The sequence below is a fragment of the Hirundo rustica genome, chromosome 11, assembly GCF_015227805.2.
Source record: "Hirundo rustica isolate bHirRus1 chromosome 11, bHirRus1.pri.v3, whole genome shotgun sequence".
Lineage (NCBI taxonomy): Eukaryota > Metazoa > Chordata > Aves > Passeriformes > Hirundinidae > Hirundo > Hirundo rustica.
Genome location: NC_053460.1, coordinates 13827155 through 13849096, shown reverse-complemented (window position 1 = coordinate 13849096; position 21942 = coordinate 13827155). Strand labels below are relative to the sequence as shown.

The 21942-nt window shown below is 43.2% G+C and overlaps 1 protein-coding gene across 1 annotated transcript; it reads left to right on the top strand.

Moving 5' to 3' along the window:
- The first annotated feature begins 16339 nt into the window (after positions 1-16339).
- On the top strand, positions 16340-21399 carry LOC120757566 (histamine H3 receptor-like). The gene is made up of 3 exons (XM_040074991.2): positions 16340-16692; positions 16760-16926; positions 19081-21399. The coding sequence occupies exons 1-3, from the start codon at positions 16467-16469 to the stop codon at positions 19960-19962; spliced, it is 1275 nt and encodes a 424-aa protein (XP_039930925.1). The 5' UTR covers positions 16340-16466; the 3' UTR covers positions 19963-21399.
- Positions 21400-21942: the final 543 nt, after the last annotated feature.

Sequence of the window (21942 nt, the reverse complement as noted above, 5' to 3'; positions counted from 1 at the left end):
TTTTGTTATGCCTCAACGATGGTTGTCAGAGGCACATGGGGAGGGGTTGCACTTATGCCATATCCAAGAGGTACTGAGGATAAGATGGAGCAAAGCCTTGTCTCTGGGGAGACTGCCAGGCAGCCAGTTCATGTCTCACATGGGACAGCAGTCAGCAGAGCAACACCAGAGCCACTGTGTGGCAGAGACACTCAGCAATCCATGGCAAAAGGTCTCTGCCAAGGGACTGCAGGAGACATTGGACTGGGCCAGTGGTCTCCTGTCAGCAAGCAGTCTCGAGGAGGAGATAGGGGCATAAAAGTAACTGCACCACAAGCCTTGGGGGGCTGTTCTGTCCCTTGCCTTTTGACTGTTTGGGGACTTTTGGAAATTGCTTTTTGAGTGTGGGCTTTTGGCTTGGGGGTGTGTTTTTGCTTTTGAGGCTTGGTGATTCGAGGGGCTTTTTTGAGACTTGCTTGCCAACACTTGCTTTTGAGTCGGGGCTTTTTGAGTCTTATGCTTTTGCCCTGGCCCCAGCTTGGCTTTTGGCTCTCCTGCCCTCGCTCACTCTCGTTCGCCTTCGTATCTGTCCTGCCTCCCTGCGTCCCTGATCAATGCCCTACCTGAGCCACCTGTGTCCATCCCTGGCCGCCTCTGAGCCTGCCCAGCGCCATGATCCTCGCCGTGACCCTGTGCAGGCTCCCAGCCCTCCTGCCCTTGTGCCCACACCTCGTGTGCGGCCACCTGGGCACAGTCCCCAGGCAGGCAGCGAGCACAGCCTCGCCTCGGAACATGGACAGCACTCCCCGGCTCCACAAACCCTCTTTGCCCTCTCTCCTCTCTCTCTCTCTCTCCCTCTCTCCCATTTTTATTCCTCGTGCTCTGTCTTCTCTAGGCTTCCTTAGTAGGATAACTCCTTTTTATTTTTCTCTTTTGTTACCAATAAATGGTTCTCAGATACAATGTTTGCCCTGTTTGGCTTAATTTTGTTCTTGACCATCTACTTTTAAAAGAATTTGCAGTTTCCCACAGTGGAACGCAACTCTTGTGACCTCATATCAGGAAGTGGTAAAACAGATTTTAGCCCTTTGGCTCATTGAAGAGGATGCTGCAGTTCTGTTTTCAAGACCCACTGAAGAGCAATAGAATACAAAGGAACATTCTAGGAGACCCTGCTTTGAGCAGGGGGATTGGATTAATAACCTCCAGTGGTCCCTTCCAACCTTACCCATTCTGTGATTCTGTGAGAATGCTTGAGTACAACTGCATACAGCTGAGAACTGAGGTGAGGGGGGGGTATTTTTTCCTCCTTTTTTTCCTTTCCTTTTCATTATTTTATATATATTGAGACGTATCTGTACTTCAGCCATGCTCTCACCTGAAGGAACACTGATTTACAGTAGGACTCTGCATAATAATGGAAATTCAAATTCATGCAGAGTGCTTGACTAAGACTCAGCTGCAAAAGAAGAGCTATTGATCATGTTTCCTTGGGACTAGGAAGGCCCCTCCTCCAGATACTCATCTTTCTGGGGAAAGGCCTTAAAAGAGCCAGGAAGCTCCTTTTGAGATGCCTCAAAGTTGTCAGGAGCACCCAAGGCATAAAACAAAGCTCATGCAAGGTGTTCCTCAACTGACTGCAGAGTACAATAGGAACACAGCCCACAACAAAATGTTTTCTTTGTTTGGAGATAAACAAGAGGCAGGCAGATTTTTCCAACAAATGTTAAAATTGAAATTATGAACTATGGGAATAAAGAGAGACTTTGGGCAAAACCAGAAACTGTAAACAGGCTTCAGCTTTATGACTAATGCCATGAGATCATGTAACAGGAATTTAGCATTGTATTACAGAGTGAATGCTGGTTTTTGCCTTATTACTGTCAAAATTTTCACTGGCATCATTGCCATTACTGACTCCTCAACTTCCTGGCCCTCTAGAGCTGCTGACCACATCTTTGAAAGAATAGCTAAGATGCAGTGATTATATGTAAAGATAAAATCATGATAACACCAGATGCAGAATGCAACAGATTGTGAGGCACAATTATGTCAGGAAGAAGGCATGACTGAAGAGAATGAAAATCACTTGCACTAGTGATTTTGCATGATCATTGCACCTCTTCATTCACTGTAAACAAAACAAAATTAAATTTACTAATGATGCAACAGAATGCAGCTGTTGGAGATGGGATATGTTGTTTTGATCTACACTTTCTTTTCATCTCAGTTAAAATTTTGAACGTGGCCATTTAAAAGCAATTCTCCTATAATTTTGTGATAGTTCAAGCACTTAAGGTTCTTTTTTCCAGAGGACAGCTGTGTTGTTATCTTGACAACTAATGTGTTGTAATGACAGATTAAGGTCTTAAAAATTAGCTACTAAAGTGTGTCAGAAGAGAGATGAATTAGCCTGAAGTGATTTTTGACAAACCCTTGTCAGTGGGTTTCTGATTGCCTGAGCAGATGGCAGTTTGGGAAGCTGGAGCTGTCTCAGTGCGCTCCCTCCAGTGCCAGTCAGAGCAGAGAAGAACAGACACTTCAGCCTGGGCAGGAGAAGCCAGAAGAAAGAATACAGAGTACACTGGACTTGTGGATTTGCTTTTCTGGTATTGACCCAGTTTTCTGCAATCTGCTTGGCAATTTGTGCATAATCACCATGATCTTACTACATGCTCCAATAATGACATAACATGTAACTACATGCATGCTAAAAAGATAAAGCCAATTCCTGTTCTTACAGAATTCTTAAAATACTTGGGAATTTTAAAAATATGTTTCAGGGAAAAAAAGTGTTTCAGAAAAAACACAAGTTTTCTGCTCAGTAAAGCAGGTACTGGGGTACATCCTCAGGTCTGTGGTTTATAAAACAATAGTGTCGCAGTGTCCTATGTGCGCTGACCAGCGCAGCCGCAGGCTAGCTCAGCGGGTTTCCCACTGCGGCAACGTGGAATGGTCGCGGTGGCAGGCTGGGCAAGCCACCTCCTCCCAGTGGGGACTTGGATCCCCCACACCAGCGACAGGCACGAAGATGGGAAGGCAACCGCGGCAACTGAATAAAAGGCTGACTCCTCTGGACAGGATACAATGTTGGTTTATTGGGGGAGAGGGAGCACGCACCTCTGCACTCTCTGTCCTGCTGCCCAGAAGAGCCCTGAGAGCAGGTGTGCAGGAGCTTATAAGGAGGGGTGGAAACAGGTGTGGCTACAACCGGTCAGCAAATCACAGAACTTGGGGGTGTAACCGGGGGTGTAAACCACAGAACAGGGGACCAACCACAAAACGCTGGGAGGGGATTTCCAGGGCCCCAGCCTATCACTCGACACCCTCCCGGGAGCTTTCCAGAAGCCAGGGAAGGGTCTTGGAGTGATAGACAGGGCACCCAAGGGGAGAGAGAGGGAATTGACAACCTGGGTACAGGGGGAAGGGATGTTTGACAGAAAACGAAGTGGGAGCACTTTGGAGTAAACAAGTCTGAACCAATACAGAAATAGGGGGGTACAAGGAACGAACCATTACAGAAAACTGTATAAATTTACATAAAACAAAGAAAACAAACTGCGCACCACCACACAATAGGATATGTGACCCAGTGATTCCAAAGAACTGCAGTCTATGCAATTAACTTCTTATTCATTTAGCTTGTATGAAAAAAGGAGCGCTCCCCCCCCCCCCCAAAACCATATTTTGGTTATTTAGTGAAATGTTTTAATTCAAATATGACAATTTAAATATGCATTTTGACCTATATATATGATCTTTATACTGAAATAAATAAATACAATAATTATTAAGTAGTGTAAAATAAAGCATTATTTTTCTTTTGAAAAAAACCCTTTGGTTTTATCCAAACCAATTTCCTCTCTGGTAGCCCTTTAATTAGCTGCAAATCTTACCCTTCAAAACCAGACCCCTATTTATGTAAAAACAAAAATGATAAATCTTAAATTATCTGAAGCCACTGCATTTCTTTCCTTTGTACACATCCCCACTCTGGAATAGTGTCTGTGATGTAGAACACATTCTACTGAGGTGGAAAATGGATCTTGGCCAGCTAAAAGTAAAATGAAATTAAATAAAATTAAATAAATTCCAAGTTCTTAATGTTGTTTTTATGCTCTTTCTTTAGATAAACCTTTTTTGTTGGGAACAAAGCAAAGCACTGCGTGCTGATGAGAATCCATTGCTCTGTCTGCACGGTCGAGCTCCTTCACAAACCAGCCAGAGATTGTCCTTAAAGCAGCACTGCTGCTAGTGACCCCTCTCCCTTGCCAGCTTCCGTCCTTGCTTCCCAACACAGGAAAAACACACAGCAGATAATCCAGCATGTGAAAAATAGTCTAAAGTATTTCTAAAGCATGCAAAGGCGGTAATTTTGCAAGTCCCTTTCAAACATAACATTCTGTAAGTGCCACTGTATGACCAGCAGGATCTCCACAGGCTCAGTCCATCTCTCAGCTTCCCCAGCACGGTGCAGAAATGCTCACAGGGACCGCACAAAGGCTCAGATCCACCCCCGCTGTGAGGTCTGGACAATCTCATTTGCACAGAGGACCTGATTTCCCAGCTCTCCAGGGACCCATTTCCCCACTGTCTCTGCAGGGAACCAGCAGGGGCTGTGCTCAGGGAGCCCTGAGCAGCATTGCAAGGAAACCAATTCAGCACCACAACTTCCATCAGCTGGGCAATGACTGACACCGCTGTGACCTTTAGTTACAACTTCTGGAGGTACAGCAGAAAAATGAAACACCAACAGGAGTGGCAATATCCCCACTAAGTACTTTAAACAAAAATTCTTCTCTTGCTAATACAAAGGCAACTCCATTTAAATACCAATGTAAGACAAAATTACTTGTTAAACCTCTACGAAAAATAACAGTAATAAATATTAGATAGGTAGAAGTCTTAATGATATTTTATTGCTTTTTATTTTACTACATTCTTTTAGACCCCCTCCTCTTATATCCTTGTTCTCTGAACAGAATGGCTGTTATGCTGTTTGAAAAGCTTAAAAGCAAAGAGTATTCCTGAGGTGGAAAACTCAGCCCCATCCATAGTAGGACAGTGGCCCCACCTGTGGCTGGAAAAAGCTTGGTGGAAGAAAGCAATAAAAATCCAATTAAAGCTGCATTAAAGCACAGGCAGTAGAGGGTGGGCTAACTCCCCCAGCTCCCAGGCAGTATTGCTGTGGTGTACTCAGCAGCTGTTCCAGGAGCTGGTGGCACAGGGAAGCATGGATGTGCCCAGCTGGGTGAGAAGTGCCTGGCAGTGTGGTACTCCCAGGGCCTGAAAACAACTTTTTGTGTGTTCATGACAGTGCTGGTGCATAAAGGATGACTGGCTTTGCTCATGCCCACCTCCTATCTCATCTTAACTCACTAAATATGCAGCTAGACAGATAAAACACCAGTATTCCAAATCTTGTTCATAAAAAGCATCTTCTACTAACATCCTTCTCTTGATATCAAGCATTCTGCAGCACTTGTAACCACACCCCTGGCACACGTTTGTCACTGACTTTTTCATCCCAGATTCCTTCCATTCATTAACTCCATTCCAAGTACGAAAATGCCGAGGTTCCCCTGTTGTCAATGGCAACAGTACATCAGTCATCCCTACCACAGCCTCCTGTGTGACACACCAGCTCCTGTTTTCCTGCTGAAGTCTGGAGGAGTGAGCAGGCACTGAAATACAGCAGATGACCTGAAAAGCCTTCACAGGAATATCATCAATATGCTTCTAACAAATGTGCCCAGTGAGAAATCCTGCTTTTGGCCAGGCAGCAGACAGACTCCTCTCCAAAGCTGCCAAGAAACGCACAGTTCTAATTCCCCATATCACAAAAAGGTGCTGCTATCCAAGAGTTAACACTGGTACTGAGCCAGATCTTTCACCTCTAAGAAGAAAAGGCTGAGAGGGGCTGGGAGACACTATGGTTTTGTTCATAGTTTTGCTACTGGTAATAGTAAGATAACAGCAAATGGTTTTCTCTTAACTGTATCGAACAAACCCAGTCCCAGATGGAATATCCCATATTTACATACATTTACTTTCTATATGCCTCATCCATCCTGATCTGTAGCTATTTCCTTGAGTTTATCAAACATTGTTCTTTATAGAACTCTGCTAATACCAACACACAGCCTGGCTTTTCAAATTATATAACAGATCAACATGAAATGTCCCAGATATTGCACTGGAAAGATTGAAAGGAGTTACTGTATTCATCTCTTGTCCAATCAGCCTGGTAAAAACAACTTGTCACAACTCCTTGCCAGAATAGATACATACTTGGGAATGACAAAAACCAATAGCTCTTAATAAAAGGCCAGAAGAGAAGGTGGTTATTTTGGTGTGAATCACAGTGCAATGCCACTTACATTGAGCTGTTGTACTGCATGGGAACAAAAAAGTCCTCCAGAAACTTGTATAGCCAGGACAAAACTCGAGGATAAAGCATAAAAGTGGGGACTGAAACACCAAAACAGTAGCAGAAACCCAAGCAAAAGCAATTAATTTTAAGAGAGGACAGAAAATGCATTTCAGGTGTGTCTGTATCCATGCATATAAACATGCACGGAGAAACCTTAGTTTAGGAAAAGACAACAGGAAATCAGTAATGGAGCAGACTACAGCTGCACCCAAAAAAAGCACAAGTGATACAAAACCCCTTTCCTACGTACTAGAAAGAAAATACAGCAAATATTTTACCTGTGACTAGAAGAGGGACTGACTTCTAGGGAAATCAGGTTAGCCTAAATACTGTAGATATATGGTGTGTGCTTATACTTTACTCATGACGTTATTCATTTCAGCTTTCTGAGGCCATCCGTGGATATAAATAACAAAAAATAGAATAGAATAGAGTAGAGTAGAATAGAATAGAATAGAATAGAATAGAATAGAATAGAATAGAATAGAATAGAATAGAATAGAATAGAATAGAATATCTTACTCTAAAATAAGAAGGCTCAGCCTGCCACCACTGCTCTCTTCTAAAGCATCTCCCTCCTGATGCCGAAAGCTAGGCTGGAAATAAATCCCCACTGACCCATAGATGTCTATAGAGCAGGTATTTGTTTATTTCAGCACTGGAACTGAGGGTCATTTCTCCTCTTAACTCCCCCATCTTTGTCAAGTGCTGTGGTATATTTATACAGTAAGGGTTGCTGAGTGTTACTGTGTCACTACAACATCATCATATAGGTGCCTGAACTAACTTATATTGTAGAATCTCATGTTATAAATAGTTCTTTTGCCCTGAGCTTGCATCTCCCCAATTCAGGGGTCCTCAGGGGTCTTTGATGAAAGCTTCCAAAATCTTCCTCACATCTGAACTTTTCAACTTTGTCTTCGGAGCATGCGCAGTTATGGTGTTCCTTGGTCTGGTCCTACCCGGCCTAAATTCTTTGTTTTGTGGTTAATTGGTTTTGCACTTGCCAATTTCTCATTAGTACTATACTTATCTATCTCTAAAGCTACCCACCTAGTGAGTTTTTTCTTCTTTTTCTGTCTGTTCAGCATTAAGCAACTAGTTAATCATATATTAGCCATTACATTGTACAGAAAGTTATTTATATCAGGTTATATAGGTATAAAAAGCTATGATTCTGGTTATATAGGTATCAAGTTATATAGATATATAAAAAGTCATGATTTAGGTTATATAGATATCTAATAACTCAATTATATAAGCACTTTGTAACTTTGATCTAAGTTGTAGAGGCATCACTCGAAAGCAGCTACTCAGCATGGCCCTTGTTGCAGGCTTAACATCTTTAACAGTTACTGCAGAGCCATGAACTTCAAGTATAACTGAGAATTTAAAAGTGCAAATACCAGCTCAGAACCAGGAATCCTTGCTCAAATTACTTTTTCACATAGTTTGTTGGTTTTTAAGAGGGATCCTGGTCTGATAAAGTTATCTGGGGATAGAAACAGATCCTTCAGACGAAGGTTTTGTTGCAACCAAAACAGATGGAGACACTATGTCCACAGAAGCAGCAGCTGGAAAAAGCAGCTGCTTCATTCAAAGCAGGCAGCAGCTCTGCTGGTTTTAGTTAGTCTTGTTAGCAAACTTCCTTGTCTGGAACAGGAGTGAAGACTGCTCAGGATGTGGTGATGAATGTGCTATTCTGCTGCCTCTGCAGCTGATCAAAACACAAGCTGTTCAGGGAACATCCCTCCTGACACTGGCTTAGGAGCAAAGTCTGTATGACATTTTGAATAAGAAAATGAAGCTGCTATCAGCATATCAAATTGTGAGAGTTAGTTAAAGCAAAGACTATGGCCAAAGGGAACAAAACAACCCTTATTTTTCTTAGTTTCATGTCACAGATGACTATGTAGAAAAATATTTTAAGATGACACCTTCTGGTTGGTTTTATACCACTGACCTGCTGATTGCCAAGAATCCCATCCATTGTGCATCTCTGCTTCTAGGAAAAGTTCCTGTGCGGCCTCAACCTCTGCATAATGACTAAAGAAGAGAATCCTAGGAGGGAGAAACCCAACAAAACCCAACCAACCAAAAGGTGCAGAAGAGACACACAGGCAACTTCCACAGGTGTTGATGTATTTCATAAGGAGGCAATGGGAGCTTTTTCTTATGGAGTAGATCCTTCTTAGCCAATAACTTCTTATTAAGTGTTCCCATTACGGCTAGACTCAAAGGGGTGGTCACAGCCTGAACAGATGCATCAGAGCTTGATTCTAACGGTAAGGAGCCCTTGAAAACCTACACAGGGGATGAAGAGAAAAATGCCAATAATATCTATCATTAGCAATTGTAATAACATTTCTCATTTACCATAGTGTCACCTCTCAGAAAAACCAGCATGGATCAGCCATGATCACCATAGTGGCTAACACCTTTGAGTATCTGAGAAATGTTACACCCTCTTCATCTGGAAATTTTCACAAAAATTCTTCACCCTGTCCATGGAATAAATAAAGCTGTTGCTGCATCACAGAAAATCTGAAGGTTGAGCTGGTGGAAGAAAACTCATTCATCTCTACGATGAGATGACAAGTTCAGCACATAGCTAGAAGTGCAGCACCTCTCCATTTCAATTACATTCTTTGTACAAATAACAAAATTGAACTTACCATCAAAGAATGAGTATCAAATTTTAACACAGCAGATTTTTTATCATCCTTCTTACAAGCAAGATGAAAGATTAATCTGATGAATCTACACTGTGTCCCATCAGCCAGACATGGGCAGGTGAGTATTCACAGGAACTTCAGACATCTAATTCAGGTTCCAGTGTTCAAAGCCAGGGTCACCCTGGATAGTCTTTGGGAAGCACAGACCCCAAACACAGGTGTCTTGATTAACCCTGGGAGGCACCTACTCTATAAACTCAGCGGAATCTGGTAATTTACATCAACACCCCTGCAGAGCAACAAATGAAAAGACATGTACTTCACTGAAAATTTAGACTGGGATGTGAAACTGCATGAAAAAAAACCACTGAAGAATCTCATTGATTTCTATAAATCCCAGATCACTTTCTTATTCTGACCATCTCTTAAATATTTCATGGTCAGAACCAAACATTCCACTGAAATCTGGGTTTTGGTTCTCACAGATAGCATACACAAGTTGTTTTGGTGATGATTTGAAAGCTACAAAAATGCAGAGCAATGTCAGAAGCTGTTTTTTTAATGAGTCAGACATAGTAAATACACACACATTGATACACAAAACTTTTGTGTGAAAGGCTTAGGGAGAAAACATTTTTTTCATAAATAAGATGAGGTCACTTGGAACATGAAAGGAAGTATAAATGAAATCACAAGTTAAATCAAAATGCTAATATTAACAGCTGAAGGAAGATAAAAGGGGACGGAATTCCCATCCCTAAACTGGCACTGAAGGCTGGTTCAATGACTATAAAATACAGTGCAAATCTGAGGGCAAGACAATCCCCGTGACAATAATTACCAGGTCCTGGTATTAGCAAGAAAAGGGCATTTTTATCATTACAGATGTACCTAGCAGAAATGTTACTACCCATTAAAGTCCCCCATTATTCTGCTGTCAGTTACCATCTGTTAATGAAGTCTTCATGATCTGACAGCTCATTCTGTAATTGTCACACTGTGCCAGTCTCTGGTTCACAGCACACTGTGAGCTGAGCCTTCATATATTATACATTTCATGAGCTGAGTTTTCCAGGCTTCATCTCTGATGTGATCTTTATCTCCTCCCTAAGTGAGATCCTCCTATGCAGCCAGCCCAGGGCTTCAGAGAATCCTTTGTGGACTGATAAATTACAGACTTCTGTGCTATTCTGACAATGGAAGAGTATCCATATGATCGAGCATTTCTTTCGAAGTTTGCAAGTCTCCTGTGAGAAGTGTCAACTGGAATGTTTGTCATTAAGAGGTATTTAATGCTAATTATCCTGCCATTCCTCAGCCTTGTCTCCGGAGTAGTTTTTAAGTTTCCATAGATACCAGCTCTGTAGCTCTGTTAAATAGCACCCTTTCAGAGAATTGTATTTTTTTCCCCTCAAGAAAAGACTATTTATACTAGAAAACTGTAAAACTACATTTATGTTTTAACATCTCCTTTGCACTCTGATGCCTCTCAAATGCTCCTCTCTCCATGTGATATTCCCACCACTACACAGAGTCAGGTGTTCCAGGTGTATATGGCATTTTAATAAAAGGTCCACAAATATTCAGCACAATGAGACGGAAGCCACAAAAGCTAGACAAAAGGAAACTCTCAAAGAAATAGATTTTAATTACTTCTTTTCTCAATTTTAGATGGCAAAGTCTCCTTTGCAAGGAGCTGTGTATATGCTGGAATTCTACAATTAGAGCATTCTCCTGGGGAATAAAAAAAAGACGAGGGGTTATTCATCAAAAACCAAAAGAGATGTCCAAACAACCAGGTAGCAATTCCTTCATCCCCCACTCTCCCTGCAAGAGCTGTCACTGCAGCACCTTTAGAGATTTGGGGAACTCAAGCTCAGTCTTCTCCTCAGTCTTTTCAGTTTCCATCCTGACCACATGAATGAATGGAGGGCTAAATGGATCTACCTCTGGCACATCACAGAAGGAAACATGAGCCTCAGACATGCTGCAATATAACCAAATTTCATCTGTGTAACTCAAACACATTGCCTTTTCAGCTCTGAATGGTCTGACATCAGGCCAGGTCTGTGCACTGCCTTCTAACACAAATGGCTAATTTCTAATACTCTCTTTTGAATTTTATAAATGTTTCTGAATTTTATAAAATGTATCCCTTCCTCCAACACACCAGGTATCTCAGTTTAGTTTCTTATGAATGGGAGTTTTCAGAATTTATGTTAATTTATGATTTAATCTTGCATTGTCCTGCTAGATGCAGTCTGCTCTCAACGGCAAAGCACTAATTATGTTTCCCTTTGATGCAAGAATTCATCATCTGGCTCTGCTTATGATCAAGGCTGAGATTTTGAAAACCCAGGGCTAATATAAGAACATCCAAACCAGATCAGGCCCAGTGACTTACATCCTGTCTCACACAGAAAGCTTTCCTGGGAAAAGAACATGAAAACAAAGCAATCATAATGAAACTTCCCCAGAACACCCTCCTAGTCTCCAAGGATTTGCAGCACAGGGAAATCTTGAGAATGAAGTTGCAGGTTTGTGTGTACTTACCCTCAATGGATAAGTTTATGGTCAGAAGTTACATGAACTTTCAGTATCCACTATGCCCAGTGACTTCTGATACAGACAAAATGCATCTTTAGAGGTGCTGGGGAGAATACTGTGAGTCTGTGCTTATTATCAGCTTGCCATAGAAATACCTTCCTGGCTGGGGCCAGGGGAGATGGGGAGAGCTGATGTTCTTCCACCTTATTCCTTGGGAATGCTGGACCAGCAGGAGATACAGAAAGCAGCCATGCCGGCAGCTTATTCCTGGGGAATGCCATCTGCTGGTGGAAAAGAAGGTGGTGTGCAAATACATTCAAATGCCAGAAACAGTTTGCCTAGAACTTGAGTATCACTCAGGCTAGAATGTCCAGAATAGCTGGATTATGTATCTGGACATTATCAGTGCAAATGAAAGAGGTGACGAGTCAGAGGGAAAAGGAACTTTTCCAAGAATTAAGGAAGAAGGAACTCAAAATATGAAATAAGCCACAGTCTGAATACCTCTGATTTTTGCAATGCTCTCATCACCAGTACAATGTCAAGAGATATTTTTGGAAGTCTGTCCAGCCCTCACTGAGTGTACCCGGAGAACATTTGGTCCTCTGTAATGCACTTGCAGCCGAGAGACAAAATCGGGATGACATCCTTTGATGCTGGCAACATAAATGAAATTGCCTAAGTGAAATACTGATGCGTCAAGTGTCCAGGATGGGGAGCACACCAATGCCAAACATACCAGACTGCTGAACTGGTAATGCAGGGTACCAAGAGTAACAGGTGAAACTGCTTAATGTATCCAGAAGGAACAAACGGAAATAAAATTACTTGTAGTGCCTATATTTTGTTACCATGCTTCTCAGTGCTAATAAAATTCTGGTGTAACCTTAAGGGAATTGCCTATGGGATGACTGTTTCTATTTACTGCAGCCTAATTATCCAAGTCCATTAGTTAAATCATATTTCAAATGTCTCATCTGCATTCATCAAACTGACCAGTCTTCCTTCTTGAGAAACGGTTATTAAAACAATAAAGCCAGACATCGGGGAGATCTCAGGCCCGTGATGTTTGGATAAATTCCCACAGAGCAGGACGTGGCAATCACAGCCTCCCCTGAACTGCACAACACAGAGCAGACCTCACTCATCGCAGCCTGGCCCCTCTCACCTCCCTGCTTCTGCCTCTGTCACATGTGAGCACAGCAGGGTTTCATTAAGCAGCAAGTCACACTAGAAGGGGATGGAAACCAGTTTCTTGATGTCTGAGCAGGTAATGATGCCTCTCATCAAGAAGTAGAGGGGTTGCAGCCTGCTTTCTTTGTGCCAGAGCCATTCCCTTCCAAGTGCCTTAGAAATGGGCCGGGATAACTACACCACCTGCTGCAACTGACACCTACACCAAAGGTCCCACATCCCTCACAGGACTTCGGTCTAGTGGATGTTTCCTGACTGAAGAAAAGCAAATGGCTCCTCGGTAAATGGTAGGTAACACCGTGAACTCTGAAGCAGATGCCTTCCACTGGCATAGATCAAACTGATGCCTTTTTCCTGCATGTGTGGGAACAAGAAGATGTGAACTGCATCATACAAAGGAAGACTTCAACAAAACATTAAAAAAAAAAATGAAGGGAACCAGTAGACAAGCAAAACCCTGGCTGGCAGGGAGTATAAGGTGAATAAGAAATGCTCATTACAGAATTTGGTTTTCCCCATTCATTTAACTAGATCAGCTCCAACAGCATTATTTGATTTCCCAGGTGCTAAAGCCTTATAGGCATTTTCTCAGAGACTCTAAATATCATTCCTCTTTTCCTGGCCAAAGTACTGATCACTCATAGCAAAAGGATCATTGACAACAACATCTAAATATAAAATGGGGCTATTAGCAAGTAAATATTCTGTCAAGAATTGCAAAACTACTAATGCATAGTTTCTTTTAAATAAGTGAAGGTTCCAGCTATGGCATCCCGATCTTGAAATGTGCACCAATTGCCCTTTAGCTTCAGTAAAGCTTTGGTACCAGAGAGCTTGTGGCACACTGAAAAAACTGCCCTGCATGTGAGATCTTAGGACTAAAAGTATCTCTGTAAAGAACAACAAGAAGAATATTATGTACACTGTGCTATTTGGAAAGGGCACAATGATTTAGCTTTGGGTTCAGATTCAGGCAAAGACCCAATGTAATATATTTATTATCTTACTTAACTCTAAGAAGATACCAGCAGAGGTCTTCAGCACCCTCTGGCCCTACAGGCTCTACAGCCAGCTGGAGTGTGCCCCCTCTCCCTGTGGTTTCCCAAGTCTTTTTGGAAGATAATTTTGGTCTGTTGTGGGAAAAGTGTTATCTGTCTGCAGTGTGGGAAAACCATTCTGTTTTTCTGTCATTGCTCTGGATATACTCACCCACATATGCTCGAGTCATGGGAAATGGCATGATTCAGACAGCTCTCAGAAATTACTGAAGGATGCCTTTGGAAGTGAAAACAACTGTCAGGAAATCACAGGAGGGAAAAAAAAGTTAAAATTTCAGAACACATCAGTATGTATATGCCTTGGAGAACAACACTCCATCTTTAATTTTCTTGGGCTATTGTTATTCCTCTTTATTAACTTTAATAATTCATGTTTCTTGCTCTGAGGATTAGAAAAAGATAAAGAACAAATTCTGTTTTCAGAAAAAGACAGTAACTCTCAGGACATTAAAAAAAATCTTTTTCAGGGTAAAATAAAATGCTTGAAGTCTGGATTTTAAGACCTGCTGTTCTGAGAGTGCTGCCCACCTAATGCACATTTGTATCTGTTGTCTGCAAGGTCTCTGGACAGCACTAGCACATTATTCAACAATAAGTCTCCAAAACGCAGAGTTATGGACTGATAGCTCATGTTTTTAGGAACAGAATTTTGTTAAGACATCATCTCTTGTCAAAGCAACAATAATAAAGAAGCATTAAAAGGCAGTAAAGGTAATTATGGGACTTACTGAGAATCTTAAAATCTGCCAGGAGGTATAACACTACAAAAGCTACTTCACATAAAGAACACACGTTTACATGCTGCAAATTCACTGAGCTGCTGTAAAATTACTTTACATTAGAGGAATTAAAGAATGTAGCAATTATTCATGAAAGAATAAATTCTCCCATGTTTTCCTGGTGCTTGAGATATTTATTTTTTGTCTTTTGAGTCTCTTGGCTGACTCTTTATCTTTTAAATACCACAACACAATCAGAGAGCAGTAAATATCACAAACTTGATCTTCTCCAAATTGAGGTGGACGGAAATCTGCCGATGGGGTTCAAAGGGTAGAGAAAATGAGTCCCCAAACTAGGGGTTAATAATAATCACTCTGGTAATTAGCTTCATTGTTCCTTTCACTTTTGTTTTGCATGGCTTTACTTATTTGCTTTAGGGAGATAATGATATGGGGACATGTAAAAAGAGTATTTTCCTCACACATATTAGATATGCAGATGCCGTTTCTGTCTCTGGACTGGCCATATCATAAGCAGTTTAAATTGCAATCCATCCTCAGTGGAGCTCCTGATTTACAGGGATTAACTGGCCTGGCATTTGTACTTCTAGCATTGACAAAAGGCTTGATCTTTCCCCCTGAGGAAAAGGCTGGTCCACTTACCCTGAGAGAACACATGCTCCACCCCAGACAAATAGTAGATAAGTTATTCAGCTGCTCTTGTTGTCTTTACCTGATGCCCATTGGAATAGTTCTCTTTAGAAAGCTGCTGTGATTGCTTTGAAACTTATTTCAAACTTCTGATTAATGCAAATCTTTTATAAAAGAGTTTACCACATGTGAAACATTAGCTGAATTAAGGGAAGATTATGCATTGGTTTTGAGCAAGTTCTGTTGTTTTTAGTGATAAAGGGGCCCTACCGAAGGCAGCAAATCCCAAAGTGCTCTCAGCCTGCATGGAACTCTCACGGAAAGTGAGGCAAAGCCCATCCCTCAGTGGTCACGTATTTTAAGGCAGATGAAGATCCAGTGGGCCAAATCAGGAGAGCAGAGGTAAAGCTGCATTTTTTCTTCTGAATTACCCTTCAAAGTCAGCAAACCTCAGCAGCCCGAGCACGCATTCAGGGATCACTGTGTCCCGCTCCTGCTCCCCAGCCCCCTCAGCCCTCATGCCAGAGGATGAGGGAGGCCCAGGCCCTTCCCTGGCTGCTCCTGGGTTTGGGTTTTGGAACAGAGCTGCCTTCTGTGGTAAAACTGGCTCCCTAACACCACTGCTACAATGCACTTTATACACTGTCCATCCAGGGCCACTGCCAGTTTCGAAAAGAGACGTCTCACAAATACCTCATTCCTGCAAATGCGGAAAGGAGTAGCCAGGCAGGGCAGTGAGCCCCAGTTAGCGCTGTCCCGGAGGGAAAGGCTGAGGCGGCCGCAGGCAGAGCTCGGCAATGGCGGAGGATGGATCCCCTGAGGGCGAGGGGGCACAGCCCGCCCGGAACGGCGGAGAGCAGAGACCATCGGGGAGCCCCCAGGGCCACGGGGACGGGCTGAGGTGCGGGGCAGGCAACAGGGCAGGCAACCGAGCCTGCCCCGCCAGCGGCTGCGAACGGACTGGGAGAGACTGGGAGCGTCCCTGCCCGGCTGGAGCCCCGCTGCTGCAGCGCCCTGTCACCACCGCGGCCGCCGGACTCCGGGAAGTTTTGACGAAGCAGCGCCGTCTCCGGCAGCGGGCGGGTTGGGCTGGGCAGGACAGGGAAGGACAGGGCAGGGCTGCACCGCCCGGCCCCTCGCTCCGCCCGGCGGGGCGGTGCCGCAGCCGAGCTCCGGGTCCGCGCAGCGCCGCGGGCTCTCCGCCGGCACCATGGTCCGGGACGGGCCGTGGCTCAACCTGTCCGGCAGCGCCTGTGCGGCGGGCGGGCCCTTCCCCGCCGGCACCGCCGCGCTGCTGGCCGCGCTCATGGGGCTGCTGGTGCTGGCCACGGTGCTGGGCAATGCCCTGGTCATTCTGGCGTTCGTGGTGGACCGGAGCCTCCGCACGCAGGGAAACTTCTTCTTCCTGAACCTGGCCGTCGCCGACCTGCTGGTGGGTGAGTACCGGGGCGCCGCGGGGCGGGAGTTGGCTTCGCCCGTGTCACCGCCGAGCTCTGTCCGCAGGTGGCTTCTGCATCCCCCTCTACATCCCCTACGTGCTGACGGGCGAGTGGAGGCTCGGCAGGGGCTTGTGTAAGCTGTGGCTGGTGGTGGACTATCTGGTGTGCACCGCCTCCGTCTTCAACATCGTCTTGATCAGCTTCGACAGGTTCACCTGTGTCACCAGAGCGGTAAGGGCTGGGCAGGGGGTGCCAGCGGGGGCTCCAGGCATTCCAGGCAGCGGGGCTTGCTTAGGGCACCTGGCTCTCAATGCCCCTGAGCCTCTCTGGAACAGCACATGAGACAGGGGCGATCGAGGCAGCTCCTCTCAGTCCTGGAAATAGTTCTGGGAGTGATCAGCTTTGCCAGAAAATGTATTTCCTCCTCACTTTTACAGTGGAAGAGGTACTCTGCTTTAGAAACAGGCACAGGCTGTGTCTACAAAGGGAACAAGGTGTACTTATTTCCTCCCCAGCTATAGATTGAATAAGCTTTAAAAGTATTGCCCAGCCGAACCAGAGCTGCTCCCTCTGGACACAGCCATGCCCCCATTGGCAGCTGACAGCCCAGGACAGCCCAGCTGCAGCACAAGGCAGAGACCTCCCTGCAGTGGGTATCAAACTGGCAGGGGAATGTGATGCGTACGTCTGTGTATGGGTCAAAAGTGGCAGATGATAAATTAACATCTAGCACAGGATGCAAAAGCCATTTCCATGTAACAGCCACAGAAGTAGCTCAAGTTGTGTCTGCGACATGCCACTTATGAAAAAAGGAAGATTAGACTTTGCACTTAATTTTCACGTAGCCCATAATGCCTCAAAGTATTTTGGATGGTGTCAAAATAACACATTTTACCTGTTAATAGGTTTCACACTTCTACACACACTTCTTAGTTATGTTCCACGCACATTTTCTTATGTTCACTTAGGTTTGTTGTTCATTTAAATCACGAATTATAAGTACAAAGAGAGGCTGTAGAATCAAGTCAGCAGTTTTACCAACTTCTTTTTGAAGGGGGAGAAATGAACAGATTAATTCTTAAACCGTCAACACTCAGAATTCCTTTATTTTCTAGGTTCTGAATTAGCCATGAATTTTTCTTTCATAAACCAATCTCTCATGACTATGCACATAGTATAAATATATAAAGTAGATGGTTTCAGAAACAGAAATGGAAACTGGTCATAATAAATGAAAATAATCATCCACTTTAAAATACTCCAAATTAATCCCTCATATAAAAATCCCTCCCCAAGCAAGAATACAGAAAATGACTGTTGGGTTAGGGCAGTATGAGAACATGTAAACAGGAATATCTGAAATTCCAAATTATTCTCCTGAAATCATTCGTAGCTTTGTTAAGGACTGCAAAATCAGACCCAGTTCAGACACACTCAGGTTTCCTCAGCTCTATGGCTCCTCTACCAAGGCCCACAGATGGGGGGCAGTGAAACTGAACCCTGTATAGAATTTAAGGCTGAGGACTTCATATTTCACACACTTTGTGGCTGCACCGTGGAGACGTGAAGGGTGAATTCCAAGCCCCTACATGAGTATTTGTCCAGTGCCTCAAGGATAAAACATTCCAGGGAATCAGAATAGAGAAGATGATCTTGACTTTAAGATTCTGATGAATTCCATTGCTGATATGGCTTACTGACTCAGTATTACTGACACACTTCTTATTTCTGCACCTTAGCTTCTCTATTTTCTAAATAATGGAAATCACTTATTCTGTAAAGCGCTTTGCAGACTAGAATGCTCCATCTATACACCTTAACTGCAAACAGGAATTCTGCAAGTACTTAATGAAAGAATGAAATTAAATATATCAAACAAAAGAAGATGTCAATTTTTTGTGTGATTTTCACATTAGGAAAAAGAGTCTTATCTACAAAGTAGAAAGAAAAGAACTTACATGACATTCTGTGAATTCAAACCCTCTTATGTATTTCAAATGATTTAAAAAGTCCAAATAAAGGGTCCAATAAATGTCTTTAACCATTCTGCAAACAGGTATCACAGCTAATGCAATTAAATACGAAGCAACTGGTGATAACCAATTCTAAGAAGAGCAATAGTTATTTGCTTTGAAGGAGACTTGGTTTTTGAGCTTTTAAGATCTGATGCACATTCTCAGAACTTACCCAATCACCTTGATACAGTTTCTTGGAAGGCATATTTCAGAAATAACTCTTTTGTGATACCAGTGAGCTTGGTCTAACCCTCCCTCATCCCAAAACCAGTCTCTCACCAACCCTCACACGTGACAGAGAGGGCCATGCTCGACAGCAGCCACAGAACTGTTTGGGATATGTGTAATGTGTGTGACTTTTGTCCCTCAGGTCAGCTACAGGGCTCAGCAAGGGATGACCAGAAATGCAGTACTGAAAATGATGACTGTATGGATTGCTGCTTTTCTCCTCTACGGGCCAGCCATTCTCAGCTGGGAGCATGTTGCCCAAAAGAGCATTGTCCCTGAAGGAGAATGTCATGCAGAATTCTTCTACAACTGGTATTTCCTAATGATTGCCTCTACTGTTGAATTCTTTACACCTTTCATCACTGTTACATACTTTAACTTAAGCATTTACCTTAACATCAGGAGACGCACATTACTCCGAAATGAAAACCTCTCACTTGGTCAAGAGGACTGTGAAATGAATTTCCAGGGAGAAAAAAGGGAACACGCTGTGTTTTTTGTAAAGCCAACTAACAAACATGAGAAGGGAGCAAGCAGCCTTCTTCCCCCAGGGAAGGCTCCAAGGCTTCAGGCCTCGGCTGAGCTTGGCAATCAGCCATCAGACCTGAGTGTCAGTCCTGACCTTCCACCCCTCCAGGTGGATGTAAAGATCAGGCCTCCCAGGAACAGTTTCTTCAAAGCAACAGAAAGCCTTTGCCACCGCAGCAGCAAAGCGGACGTTGCTAACATTATGGCAAACAGATTTAGACTTTCCCGGGATAAAAGAGTAGCCAAGTCTTTAGCAGTTATTGTCTGTGTGTTTGGGTTGTGCTGGGCTCCATACACACTCCTGATGATCATCAGGGCAGCCTGCCATGGGCACTGTGTGCCTTACTCCCTCTATGAGATCTCGTTCTGGCTTCTGTGGGTGAACTCGGCCATTAACCCTGTTCTCTACCCACTGTGTCACACGAGCTTTAAGAAAGCCTTCATAAAACTCCTGTGTCCACAAAAGGCCAAAATTCATCCTGACATTTTGATGTAAAAAGTAGGAAGGCTGAAAATTAGTGCATCTTGTAGTTGGTGGGAGCACCAAAAAGCAAGTATTGCATACCTGCAAATATTTATGGAATACTGGTAAGTAGGCACAAGTGTAGATATTTATGAATATGTAGAAATACAGTTATCCACATAGCTGGGAAAATCACAGCAACGAAAAGAAAAGTCATCTTTCAGAGCTCTTTGGGAAATTACACCAACAGTATATTTTCTAGTAACAGTGCACTAGTGTTGAAGCGCTGAAAACAAAAAGTAACGCTCATGGCTAGTAAATAGAGTTCAGGTTCTGTCACTTCCAGTAACTATAAATATGCTGGAATTTCATAAAGCATTAATCTTGGATCTGTTATATCTTACCCCAAACCCACTTGAAGACATCAAGGGTCTCAGCTGTTAAGTCTATGATGCTTTCCCCCTTCCACTTAGTGGCAAGCCAGACAAGACACGACCAACAATAAAAATACAGGAAAAGCATGGGACAGGAGGCAGCACTACAGTGATGTTATCAGAGAAGCTGAGCAACTTGTAGCAGGTAAGGGAGCACTGATTTGAGTGGAAAAGGTGATGGAAATAGGAGTGGAATATTTAGTAGAACAAAGTCCAGAAACAGAAGTATTTAAAGGGGTTTTGAGCTTTGTAATAGGAGATACAAGAATATGGTGTATAAGAATACTTATACAGTGGAAGAGTTTCACTAGAGTTCCCTCCCTCAGCAGTGACCTCCTGCTCCCCACCTGACCTCAGTAGATTCCTGCATGGGCAGGAATCTACTGAGGTCAAAACGCTACTCCTTACAGGGCTGAGGGTATTACTCTATGCTTTGCTGTAAGGACTGAGTGAGCCTAAGTAGCTCTATGAGATCCATGACAGAGGTTTAGGTAAACTTCCCTTCCAGTAATTTCTAAAACATTTACAGTTGGACCATTACTACTTCTGGCTAGATCTAAAAAGTGTTTTCCCCTACCCCACCCATGGAATCTTTCCATCCATCGAGTCATTAGTGATGAAGAAAGTATCACTTCAAGTGTTGAGATACTTCCCGGGTTACGCATCATGACTGGCATGACAAAGTCTGTTACAATTTGCAGCCTTGCTACTGCCCAAAAGTGTCTCTGCCATTGTGCCTGTGCCACAGAGCAGCTCACACAACTGATCTGAGTTTGGAGTAGATTTGTCCCACAAGGTGTCACACTGAGCATCACTAATGATACAAGTTTGTTCCAACATCACCAGCATTTCCTACATAACCTGACAGATGCTTTCCTTTGCTGACAAGTGATAGTTACTGTGATAGTTACTGAACAGCCCTAGTTGTCCACTGCCACAGTCAAAACGCATGGTAATACAACTGATCTTAACGTTTGCAGGCAGTAAAGTTATTTACTTTGTAAACTTTCAATAAAAGTAATTAAGAGCTGTGGAAGAGTCCTAACTGTGTAGCCCTAACAAATGAGAGAGGGTGAAAAAGCACCAGTCTACATTTGGGTGACTGCAGTTGGAACTGCAAAACTGGTATTTCAAAGACACTTTCTAAGTTACAAGGACTGGCACTGAGAACTAAACAAACATGGGTAGCAAATACTGTAAACTAGGAGGGCATATCCCTATGCTATGAACATATCCACATGAACATCATCACCATATTCTGCTATGGATGTACTATAACAAAACAGCTGAACAGTTGTCAAAAGAGGAACAGTTTCAACAGCTACAGAGCAACATGAAGACTTTTGAATTAGCATAACTTATAAACCTGGGGAAGTAAAGCCTTTAAATTATCTCCCCATTCATTCCTCCTCCCTTCCAAGCCAGACTTATTCATCAGTATATTAATGATCTAATTGTTGTCTACTCTACAATTGTTTCCTAGGATTCTATTTGCCTTTTTCAGAAAACACGTAGCATTAAATTACTGAACAATTCCACCAAAGTTTCATTTACTATGCAATCAAGCCAGGACACATTT